Genomic DNA, 12,196 nt, shown 5'->3' with positions numbered 1-12,196 from the left:
AGGCAGAATCTCCAATTCCAATCGAATCAGAGACGTTTCTACCAAAGCATAGAAGGAGAAACTACAAGAAACGTAGAAACACCAAATAAAGAAGAAAACACTGCAATTCTGGGAGAAATTATGAGACAATCCAATAGATTATAATAAAAAAGCAGGCTGGGTAAAAGAGGTCGAAAAATGTAACCAACAAATGGAAGATATAATAATAGCACTTATAATAATAAGTGAAAGAGCAAAGAAAATAAAAAATCAGACTGCACCGGGCAACGATGAACTGCATGGCTTTTGGCTTAAACACCTAACAAGCCTTCATAAACAAATATCAAAACAGTTCAATCACATTTTGCAAGGAGGTGATATTGAACAATGGCTAACAAGTGGGAAAACTCATCTCATCATGAAAGACCCAGCAAAAGGTGCAATTCCAAATAATTATAGACCGATAATAACCTGCCTGCCAACCATGTTCAAATTATTAACTGGAATAATAGCAGATGAAGTAATGCAACACTTATTAACTAATGAGCAGCTTCCAGTTGAACAGAAAGGAAATTACATGAACACCAGAGGCACAAAAGACCAGCTGCTGATTGACCAAATGATTTTAGAAAATTGCAAGAGAAGAAAAACAAATCTAAGTGTTGCATGGATTGGCTACAAGAAAGCCTTCGACTCATTGCCTCACACATGGATACTAAAATGTTTAGAAACAACTGGTGTCAGCAAAAACATTCAGATATTTATTTTAAAAAACAATGAGCATGTGGAGTACACAGTTAACAATCAATGTCGAAACACTTGGACAGGTTAGCATTAGAAGAGGCATTTTCCAAGGGGACTCACTATCCCCTCTGTTGTTTGTAATCGCCATGACTCCACTTTCCCAAATACTAAACAAAATAGGCCTCGGATACCAAACATCTAAAACATCAAGTAAAATAAACCATCTGCTTTACATGGATGATTTGAAGTTCTATGGAAAGTCCCAATCAGAAATCGAATCACTGCTAAACACTCTCCGTAGCCATATAGCAATGGAGTTAGGACTAGACAAGTGTGCGGCATTAATAATGAACAGAGTTAAAAATAACAAAAACAGAAGGAATAGAACTGCCCAATGGAAGCAAGATCAAGAACCTGGAAGAGAAGAACATTACAAATACTTGGGCATTCTCCAGGCTGATAACATTGCACACACTGAAGTTAAAAGAAAAATGGGAAGTGAATACATCAGGAGAGTTAGAAAAATCCTAAAGTTCAAACTCAATGGTGGGAACACCATACAAGCCATAAACACCTCGGCTATACCTATTATCAGATGCACTGCAGGAATAATAGACTGGACCCAGGCAGAGCTAGAGAAGACCAGGAAAATCATGACCATCAATCATGCTTTGCACCCCCACAGTGATGTAGATAGGCTATACCTCCCTCACAGCTCAGGTGGAAGAGGAATGCTGCAAGTCCATCAAACAGTAGAGGAGGAGAAAAGAGGCCTTGAAGAATATATCAAGGACAGTGAAGAAGATGCATTTAAAATGGTCAATAACGAGAAACTATTCAACACCAATGAAACAAAGCAGGCCTACAAGAAAAAACCAGTCAAGAATCGGGCAGAAAAATGGAAAAATCAGCCACTGCATGGTCAATATTTGCACAATATAAGTGGAAAATCAGACATCACCAAGACCTGGCAATGGCTTAAGAATGGCAACCTGAAGAAAGAAACAGAGAGTTTAATATTGGCTGTGCAAGAACAGGCACTAAGAACAAATGCAATAAGAGCAAAAGTAGAAAAATCAACAACAAACAGCAAGTGCCACCTTTGTAAAGAAGCAGATGGAACAATGGACCATCTAATCAGCTGTTGTAAAAAGATCACACAGACTGACTACAAACAAAGGCATGACAAGGAAGCAGGGATGATACACTGGGACATCTGCAAAAAATACAAGCTACCTGTAGCAAAAATTGGTGGGACCATAAAACTGAAAAAGTTGAAGAAAATGAAGATACAAAAATATTATGGGACTTCCAGCTACAAACAGACAAACATCTGCCACACAATACACCAGATATAACTGTAGTTGAGAAGAAAGAAAAACAAGTTAAAATAATTGACATAGCAATACCAGGTGATGGCAGAACAGAAGAAAAAGAAATAGAAAAAATCACAAAATACAAAGATCTACAAATTGAAATTGAAAGGCTGTGGCAGAAGAAGACCAAAATAATCCCAGTGGTAATTGGTGCCCTAGGTGCAATTCCAAAACACCTTGAAGAGCACCTCAATACCATAGGGGCCACAGAAACCATCATCAGCCAATTACAAAAAGCAACTTTACTGGGAACAGCCTATAGTCTGCGATGATATCTATAATAATAACAGCAACAATATTGATAATAAAATTCAGCAATCCCAGGTACTTGGGAAGGACTCAATGTCTGGATAAAACAAACCAGTCAATAACACCTGTCTGACTTTGTAAACAACAATAATAATAACTAGCTGAACCCACACAGAGCATCTGTGTGGTAGTTTACTTACTTTTTGGAGTTTAGTTGGGAGAATTTGTTTGGTTGGTTGTTCCGTTTCTGTTGTGTATACAATGTATTTCTGCAGTCCTTTCTGAGCATTGGTACACTTTATTCTAGGTTTTCTTTGTGGGGTGGGCAGGTGCATCAAGTTTTTGCACAGGGGTGTTTTTGTCATTGCTGCTTTGTTGATGTTCATGTTTTTTCTTATAGCTGATGTTGGCTTGGATTTCTCTGTGTCTTAGCTTGTTAGTGTATAGTCAGTGAGGCTTTGTTTTGCTGCTCTGTTTGTATGATTTGTCTGTAGGCATTTCTGCATTGCCGGGCACAGTGTCTCTAGTAAGCGTGGGTCATTTTAGAGTTTTGTGTCAGCCAGTTAAAGCATTTTCACTTTTTTTTTTTTTTTTGGTTGGGGCAAAGGTGTTTCTCTTCCTGCTTGTTTGATGATTTATGCTGGGTTTTCTGTGTTACTTAGTCTGTGAATGTATGGTTTTTGTGGCTTTGTTTGGCTATTCTTCATTTTGTGCTTGTGTCTGTGTTATCTTTCTGCAGTTCTCTTTGCACAGCTCCCCCCACAACTCTCTTGTTCGCTTTCTCCACCCCCACAACTCTCTCACTTGCTCTTGCCCTCCACAACTCTCTCTCTCCCCCCCCTCTCGCTCACTCTCACCGCCCCCCACCGCAGTTGTTTGTGCTCACATTTCCCAGCATTGTAGGCAATGCTGGCCCACACAGTCCCTTTTTTTGGTGGGATGACTGAGAGCTGTGGCTCCCTTAAAAATTTTTTTTAAAAAAATGAGGGTATCAGGAAGACTGGGTTTTTTGGAGGGAAGCTGCCAGTAGCTGGTCGATGCAGTCCCGTGGTGGTTTTTTTTTTTTTTTTTTTTTAAGGGGTTACTGGGAGCTGAGGATTTTTTGTTTTTTGTTGGTGTGGAGTGTGGAAGACTGGCTGGTGTTTTTTAGGGCGGGAGGGGGGCCCGGAACCATGGCATTGGTTTTTTTCTTTGGGGGGCAGGAAGGTCAGCAACGTGCCCTCACAGTCCAAACGGTTTTTAACGGCCCCTTATCCTAGCCAGTGTTGTCGTCTCCCTCATCTCCTTGATTCTCCCAGCGATTTTGGGCTTCATTTGACATTCATTTACCTGCCAGCCACCCCTCTTTGTGGTCGGTTTCCTCTGCCTTTACTTTTGTTCCTTTCCTTTCCCTTTCCCTTTTGTTCCCCAAGTCTGCCGATTCCACCTGCCTCCCTCGCTCGCTGCCGCTCGGTTTGTTTGCTCTGTTTGCCGTTCCCCGAGTCCCACCCCAGCTGCCCTTCTTCCTCTGTTCCTGAATATGCCGGCTGATTCCCACCAGCCTCCCTTCTTCCTCTGTCTCTGTTCCCTGTGTTTGCTGGAGTTTGCCCGTCCTTGAGTCCCGCCAGCTTCCCTTGCTGCTGCTGCCTCTCAAGGCAATGGCTTCAGGCATCCGCACGGCTCCGGACACCTCCACACGCTATCTATCTCTCTCCACCACCACCCCCATCTCCGGCGGGGCCGAGTGCGGCTGCCGCTGCCAGTGGCCTAGCCGGGCCCGCCAGCCGCCGCCTCGCATCCGCGACCTGGCCGGGCCCGCCAGCCGCCACCTCACATCCGCGGCCTGGCCAGGCCCGACAGCCGCCGCCTCGCATCCGCGACCTGGCCAGGCCTGACAGCCGCCGCCTCGCATCCGCGGCCGGGCCAGGCCAGTCCCGCCACCTCGCCTTCGCGACCGGGCCAGGCCAGGCCCACCGCCGCTGTCTGCCCAGCCAGTCAATTCTCCTGGGTGTGCCTTACCCAGTCAGGCGCCCCTGCAGCCCAGCCAATCAGCTGGGCTGCCGGGACGAACGTTCAAAAGGCACACCCAGGATAATTATATATATAGATAATAAGACATAAAAACATAAGAAGCTGCCATATACTGAGTCAGACCATTAGTCTATCTAGCTCAGTATTGTCTTCACAGACTGACTGTGGCTTCTCCAAGGTTGCAGGCAGGAATCTCTCTCAGCCCTATCTTGGAGAAGCCAGGGAGGGAACTTGGAACCTTTTGCTCTTCCCAGAGCGGCTCCATCCCCTTAGGGGAATATCTTACAATGCTCACACATTAAGTCTCCCATTCAGATGCCGCCAGGGCAAGCCCTGCTTAACTGAGGGGACAAGTCATACTTGCTACCAAAAGACCAGCTTTCCTCTGTGCATGCTGTGGGAACTTTACCATGAGGGCTAACGGTGTGGATGCGGAAAAGACAATGCTTCTAATGCAAATTATTATACATTTATTGAATGACAATCAAATATATATATTCTCATTTGGGGAATCAGTAGAATAGGTACCTAACTTTATTTCTAGCAAACCAAATTGTTAAGGTGGGAAATTTCAATAGTCTAAACTCACTTGCATGTATAACAACATAGAAAAGTAGGACATTCAATTATGATCATGGAAATGAATGGAACAACTACAGAGCTCTAAAAGACATGACTTCTAGTGAGTCTGTTGTTGAACTAGCTGCTTAACAAGGCAATGCTACATAGGCATGTTTTCTAAGACAGGCGGGAGTTAATTGACACAGGGAATAACAAATCAGAGAAAAAGACAAGTTACAAAAAGAGGGGCTAGGCAAAATACATTAATCCAATGCAACTGTCTTTCAGGTGAATCAGGTGGCTTATCTTAGCAGTGGCTGTATGCGATGCAAAAACTGCAGGAACTATTCAGACCGTGCAAGATGCTGAACATGAGAAGGCTAGACTCCTGGTTTCACTATAACATAGGTGACAATGGAAGAAGTCTGGATGGAGCATTTTAGAGGTTAAAGCCAATCTACTGTTCATCAAACAGGGAGATGGTCCTCAAAGGGCTCACAATCTAAAAAGAATGCCCCTTCCAAGGCCTCGTGCTGCAGGGAGGGCTGTTTGTCCCAGCCCTGCCTATGCATGAGCCCCAGAAGTCCTCTGATTTGCCAGGTACCCTTAGGGGGCGGGGCTTAGGTTGCAGCTACTGTTGCTCCCCGCCCCAAACAATCAGTCGGGGCCTGGCTTTCCATATCAGCGGAGCTCTTCACTGTAGCTCCGCTGTTAGGACTCTGGGCTGATCGGGCTCGGCAGCAGCAGCTCGAGCAGCGGCGGCTCCTGAGGGAGCATTTGGGGCTGACATCAGAGCCAGCCAGTGATCAAGGAGCGGCTCCGGCAGTGGCGCAGTGGTGCCAGCAGTGGTTTGGGGGCTCTTTTGGGGGGTGGCACCTGGCCAGGCCTAGCTCGTTGTGGGCGTGGGGGCCTTTGCGTGGCCTAGTTTGTGGCGGCTGTGTGGCGCATCGGCCTGATTTGGGCTGGGTGGCTGAAAAGCCGAAAGGCTTCCAGCAGAGGCCACACGGCCTAAGTTCGGGCCTTATTAAATTCTGGGCCTGACCTGGCCCTCTCTCGGGGCCCTCTCTTCTCAGTGGGTACTGGGCCTGGGGTTCAGGCCAGTGTCTATATTAGTGGCTACCAGATAGTTGGGGCCTGTTGGCCTTGTGGTGTGGCGGCTCTTCAAGGAGCGGGGTGATCCCACCTTGGGGACTTTATCTGTTGTACATTGGCATTCTAGTTATCAAACATGCCTCCCAAGAAGGCCCGGGGCAAGACTGGTGGTCAGCCAACTAGGCCCCCTCGCCAACCCGTTCCCCAGCCTTCTTCCTCTGACGAAGATGATGTGGATATGGCCCAAATTAGGGGCTTTATCCAGCGGATGGTGGCACTGGAGCAGGCCAAGAAGGATCCCTCAGATAATGGGGCGGGTCCATCCGGGGTGCCCTCCAGGCCTGGTAAGCGGACCAGAGGGGCTGTTAAAGTGCAGCTGCTGAAGTCTCTGTCTGACAGGCTTACATCTCTGGAAAGTAGAGCAGCGCCTGTCAAGCCGGTCGATGGAGGGGATCCTTCCCGTTTGGAGCCCAGCAGTCCGGCTGGTCCTGTGCCAGTGGAAATGCCAACACGAGTCCAATCAGTGCTTGTGGATCCCAGTGGAGGGAGCGATTCCATGCCAGGTGACAACACCACACCATTGCCCATGGAGGGTACCGGCTTGTGGCCTATGTATCCCTGGCCGATACCTTCTTTGGGGGGCTGGGGCACCCCCCCCATTCTAGACATCACCCACACACACATGGCAAGAGGGGGATTTACATGGGTTCCCTGGGGTTTTAGCTAGTACACAAGGCATGGCTGAGCAAGCTTGGCAAGGCTCGGCGGTTCCTGGCACGCCAACCATGGTAAGTTCCACTGCAGGAGTGGGATTTTATCCAGTGGGTGTGTTGCCTTCACCACAGCATTCCCCTTATGGGGCTGTTGGGCCCCCCCTGGGTGACCAGTTATTACCCGCCACCAAGGATAAGATAGTGAGGGGCGAATACGTAGATATGTTCAGCCTTCAGTTTAGGGAACCTGAGGTTAAACACAAGGAGGGGGAGTCATGTAAGGACCATGAGGTTACCAAACGGAAGCCCGTGGAGAAAACATGGAATAATTTGCTATCTGGGTATACTATATATATATATGGGGGTGGTCCTGCGGGCACAGCCGGCCAGAGGGCTAGCGTTAATTAAATACCTGGATATCATTCACTGGGCTGTTTCCGATTTTTCTGGCTCCGCATGGCTCCACTATGATGAAAATTTCTGCATGCGCGCTGCCTTGGACCCCGCCTTACCATGGGATGCTCCCCTCCAGGAATCTTGGCTTCTTATAATGTCCCCCTCCTGCCTGGTGGAGGGTGAGAGGTCAGATAGCGGGCATTTGCTGTCATGGCCTTTGGGTGCTCTCACCCAGGCCAGTGGGGGCCAGCAGTAGGTTCAACCCCAGCTGGTCTGTTGGGAGTTTAACCACAGGGGTAAGTGTTCCAGATCCCCCTGTAAGTTCCGCCATGCCTGTGGCTTGTGTGGCGCAAAGTACCCAAGCTCTGCCTGCCCACGGGCTAGAGGATGGGGTTCTGGTCCCAGGAATCGGCCAGGGGGTAACAGAAAAGGTAATCCCCTTCCCCCACCTGCGGGAAAAGGGCCCCAGTCCAGTTAAGTTGCCAGTGTTAGAGTTGTGGCTGCGGAACTAACCTGATAGGGGGGCGGCGGCCTTTATATACAGTGGTTTTTCAAATGGCTTTAGGATTCCATCAGAATCCAGGCGGGTTGCCTTTATGGCCAACAGTTTGAGTTCAGTTGAAGGTATGGAAGCTGTGGTTAGGAAGAAGATAGAGAAGGAGGTGGTGGCCAGTAGGGTGCTTGGCCCCTTTGACACCCCCCATTTCCTAACTTGAGGGTGTCCCCTCTTGGGGTTGTTCCCAAAAAGGTCCCGGGTCAGTTTAGGCTTATCCATCACCTGTCTTACTCGAAGGGGGCATCTGTTAATGACGGCATCCCCGACCACTTGTGCTTGGTCTGATATACCTCCTTTGATGAGGCCGTGCTAGTGGTGCACAGGTGTGGGGTGGGTGCCCTTCTGGCAAACTGCAACATTGAGTCTGCATTTCGCCTGCTGCCAGTACATCCGGCAGACTTTGACCTCCTGGGGTTTTCTTTTGAGGGCAAATATTATTTTGATCGGGCCCTTCTGATGGGCTGTTCAATTTCGTGTGCAGCATTTGAGGCTTTTAGCACATTCTTAGAATGGTGCTTGCGACAAAGGACTGGTTTGCGATCCACGGCTCATTTCCTAGATGACTTTCTAGTGGTGGGCCGGGCTTGGCTGAATGTCATCAGTTATTGGATGGTTTCATTCACCTGATGCAGGAATTGAGGGTTCCCTTAGTGCAGGATAAGACAGAAGGTCATGCCACTAGATTAGCCTCCTTAGGGATTGAATTGCATACATTGGAGGGTTGTTCCCGGCTGCCTCAAGAAAAATTGGCTGCTTTGCTTAATTCAGTAAGGGCCCTCAGTAGGGCCCATAAGGCAACACTAAAGGAATTGCAGGTAGTGGTTGGGCACCTCAATTTTGCTTGTAGGGTCATGGCCCCTGGTCGGGCTTCCTGAGGAGGCTTTGTGACTTGATGGCAGGCCTTAGGGTGCCTCGTCATCGGGTGCAGCTTAATATGGGCATTAGGGAGGATTTAGTTGTTTGGGAGGAATTCCTCAGGAACTTCAGTGGAGTGTCTTTTTGGAGGAGGGAGCAACTTCTGGAGGCTGAGCTCCAGATCCACTCCGATGCTGCTGGAGGAATAGGTTTTGGTGTATACTTTCGCGGCCAGTGGTACGCAGCAAAGTGGCCTCCAAATTGGGCTGCCCGGGGAATAACTAGGGACCTTACCTTTTTAGAGCTATTTCCCATTGTGCTCACAGTTGGGCACCCAAGCTATGGGCATCCAAGCTAGACAACTCCACAGTGAGATTTTGGTGCGACAACCAAGCAGTTGTACAGGTTGTTAATGCTCAAACTTCGCATTCACAGAGGGTTATGGGTCTGCTTTGGGTTTTTGTACTGCAGTGTCGTAAGTTTAATATTCTTTTTGTGGCTAGACATGTCCCGGGGCTTCAGAGTGAAATCGCTGATGCCCTGTCTTGTTTCCAGGTGGACAGATTCAGGGACCTGGCACCCGAAACTTTGGCAGAACCAGAGCCCATGCCAGAAGCCCTGTGGCAGCTTGGCAAGTGAAGACCCAGCAGGCCATTGAAGCCTCATTGGCGCCCAGTATTAGGGTTGGCTATTTCACCAAGGTGGCTGCGTTTGCTGTTTTCAGAAAAGGCAAGGGCCTCCCAGAGGTTTGGCCTGTTCCTCCTGCACATATAATGCAGTTCTTGGTTCATTTACATGAGGCAGGTAGGGTGGTTTCAACATTAGCAGGGTATGTGTCCGCTTTGTTCTTTACGGCCCAAGCCATGGGGGTTGCTGATAGCACCGGGGACTGCCGGGTATGCCGTATGCTAGAGTGTTGGGCCAGGGGGCTACCCAAATGCGTGGATCAGAGGCAACCTCTGACCTTTGAGTTGGTGACTACGATGGTAGACAGGTTGCAAGGGGCCTGTAGTTCAGAATGGGAGGTGATCCTTTTTAGGGCGGCCACGTTGGTCTCATTTGGGGGGGCTTTTCGGCCTAGCAAAGTTTTGCCTCGCAGCGGGAGGGCGTCACGAGAGAGGTGGCTGCAGTTTCAGGATTTGCTTCTTAAAGATGCTGAGGCACCGCTACTCCTGCGATCTTCTAAAGCAGATCAGAGAGCTAAGGGACAGGTGGTGGTGTTGTCCGCTGCCAGTGATCCGGGTGTGTGCCCTGTGGCCATGTTGTGGCGTTATCTGGCCTTGCAACCCTACACTGAGGGCTGCCTTTTTGTACATATGGATGGCCGTCCGTTGACACAGTTCCAACTGTGGTCTGTGCCGAAAGTGGTACTTTCCTCCCTTGGGGAGTCAATGCAGGATTTTAGTCTGCACAATTTTAGGATAGGTGCAGCAACTACCGGCAGTCGTCTAGGCTTGCCAGATGCTGCCGTTAGGCGGATTGGGTGGTGGCGCTCAAAAGTATTTCTGCGTTATGTGCGCTAAGGCGCTGGTTCCCAGCGGCGGCTGGGTTGTTATCCACGCTTCAGCGCTTAGAGCCAGCAGCTGCTGGTTTGTTCTAATATATATGTTCTCTTGGCAGGTGCTGGTGGGACAATGTCTTCAGTGTGTGTCCTCATTTGCAGCCACTCTTTGGTTTTCTGGGCCTTCAAATGGGCCAGCACCTCCAAGTTCAGCACCCAGCTTGGGTTGGGCCAGCAAGTCTCAATTTACTGGCTGGGGATGCGTGGGATGCTTTGGGACCAGTTACTCCCAGTGTTGGGTGATTATTTAGCTAGAAGAACCCCTTCTCAGGTTTTGGTGCTTCACTTGGGTGAAAACAACTTGAGTCAGTGAACGGTGCTGTCCATCATAAGGCAGGCCTCCTCGGATTTTCTAACTTTAAAGTCATGGATGCCCGGGGTTCATGTTATATGGGTGGAATGGCTTCAGCACAGGGTTTGCAGCGCGGCTTGCAGTTTGCAGGGGGTCAAAAGGGCAAGGCGTAAAGCTTCTGCCACGATTGGAAAGGCGGTGGTTGCAGCAGGCAGGGCGCATATACCGCAGCCGGGCCTTTGCTATGCCCAGCCCCTGCTGTTTCAGCCTGATGCCATCCACTTATCGGTTGAGGGGTATGACATTTATTTGTCCAATCTGAAGAAGGGGCTTGGCATAGTGTTGGAGAGTCTTGGGGCTGGCAGGTTAAGCTAGGCTAACCTGCCTAGGTGGCATAGCCTGCCTGGGTGGCAGGGACAGTGAGGGCTGGGTTATCAAAAAAAGGGGATTTAACATCGGTAAGCACCCTTGGGCAGTTTTAATCAGTTGAGTGGTCAATCGCTCCCTTGTGGTTCTCACAGCCCAGGGATGATGGCCATTAAACCAGCTTCAGGACTTCACAAATCCTAGGGCTCAGCGGTCTGGGAGATGCAAACCCCTGGAAGTGTCCAGACCCTTAGGGGTTGATCGTGAAGGGATAGAAGTGGGTTCTTACCTGCTTCTTTCCGGAGTGTTGCCCGTTTAGGCCTTGGGCTAGGACTGAGAAATCTGAACCCGGTCTTTGTGAGGCCCGCACTGTCAAAAGGGGGGTGGAGTGTTCCCCTCTTTTGTCTGCTACTCAAGTTTCAATTGGTTAAATAAAGTTGTGGCCAATAAAGTTACACCAATATTTTGTGTCCGTGTCTTCTTGGGGCTATGGGTCTGGTGACAATCATAAGGCAGATACCAGCAACAGCCACTGGAGGGATGCTGTGCTGGGGCTGGATAGGGCCAGTTGCTCTCCCCCTGCTAAATATAAGAGAATCACCGCTTTAAAAGGTGTCTCTTTGGTAAGTTAGCAGGGGTACTAGTGATTACTTGTAATTTCCTGAGGCATGTTCCATAGGATATGCATAACAAACCTATTTAGTCTTCCCAGAATGTCTTCCCAAGTAATCTGCATTACTCAGAGACTTGTCCAGCCCTTTCGTTTTTGAGATTCCTGAGGGGAGTGGGAAACCTTCTCTCATCTTCTATTGCCAATGGTCCCCCCACCCCAGGTTGGTCTCTGGTAATGTCAACATGGACTCAGTCATGTTGATTCTGTCAGATATCATTCAGTCAGCATATGTCTGAGGACATTTTACAATACAAGAATCAATGAATTAACCAGCATATGTTTGAGGACTTCTTATATACTATGCCTTAAAAAAAAGTCCTTGTTAATTTTTATGTATTTCTATCAACTACCATCAACTTTTATTATTAACATATCAATTTATATATTTATTTTGTATAGACATATTATTAATCTAGTAATACATTATGGTTATGCATGGAAAAACAGTATTCATGTAAAAATGGCTGACAAAATAAAGTATTGGGGGAAAGCTGAAAACTTCAGTGTTTTGAAATCAGCTCTGAAGAAGCCATGCTACTTGGTGAGCACCCATGCTGAGAAAGATACTCTATAATTCGCACCTGGACTTCCCTTCACAAACACACTTCTCTTTGGGATGTCTTTGTAACACATGACTCACACAGCATCATTTGATCTGACTCTTGGGGAAGGGGTGTGCACGGAACCGCCACACTGCGGTCTGGCACTGGGGTGGGGGGTCGCTTTAAGAGCGGCAGGAGGGTTTACTTACCCCTTCCGCCGCTTTCTGCCGT

The 12,196-nt window shown here is 48.4% G+C and overlaps 1 protein-coding gene across 1 annotated transcript; it reads left to right on the top strand.

The window, feature by feature from the left end:
• Positions 1-5,347: 5,347 nt before the first annotated feature.
• LOC128325837 (uncharacterized) lies at positions 5,348-11,211 on the top strand. The gene is made up of 2 exons (XM_053251672.1): positions 5,348-6,574; positions 9,087-11,211. Exons 1-2 carry the CDS (start codon positions 6,148-6,150, stop codon positions 10,052-10,054), a joined length of 1,395 nt encoding a protein of 464 aa, XP_053107647.1. The 5' UTR covers positions 5,348-6,147; the 3' UTR covers positions 10,055-11,211.
• Positions 11,212-12,196: the final 985 nt, after the last annotated feature.

The sequence above is a fragment of the Hemicordylus capensis genome, chromosome 5 (genome assembly GCF_027244095.1).
Source record: "Hemicordylus capensis ecotype Gifberg chromosome 5, rHemCap1.1.pri, whole genome shotgun sequence".
NCBI classification, from domain to species: Eukaryota; Metazoa; Chordata; class Lepidosauria; order Squamata; family Cordylidae; genus Hemicordylus; species Hemicordylus capensis.
The sequence above is the reverse complement of the archived record's forward strand: the minus strand, read 5'-3'. Positions and strand labels throughout refer to the sequence as shown.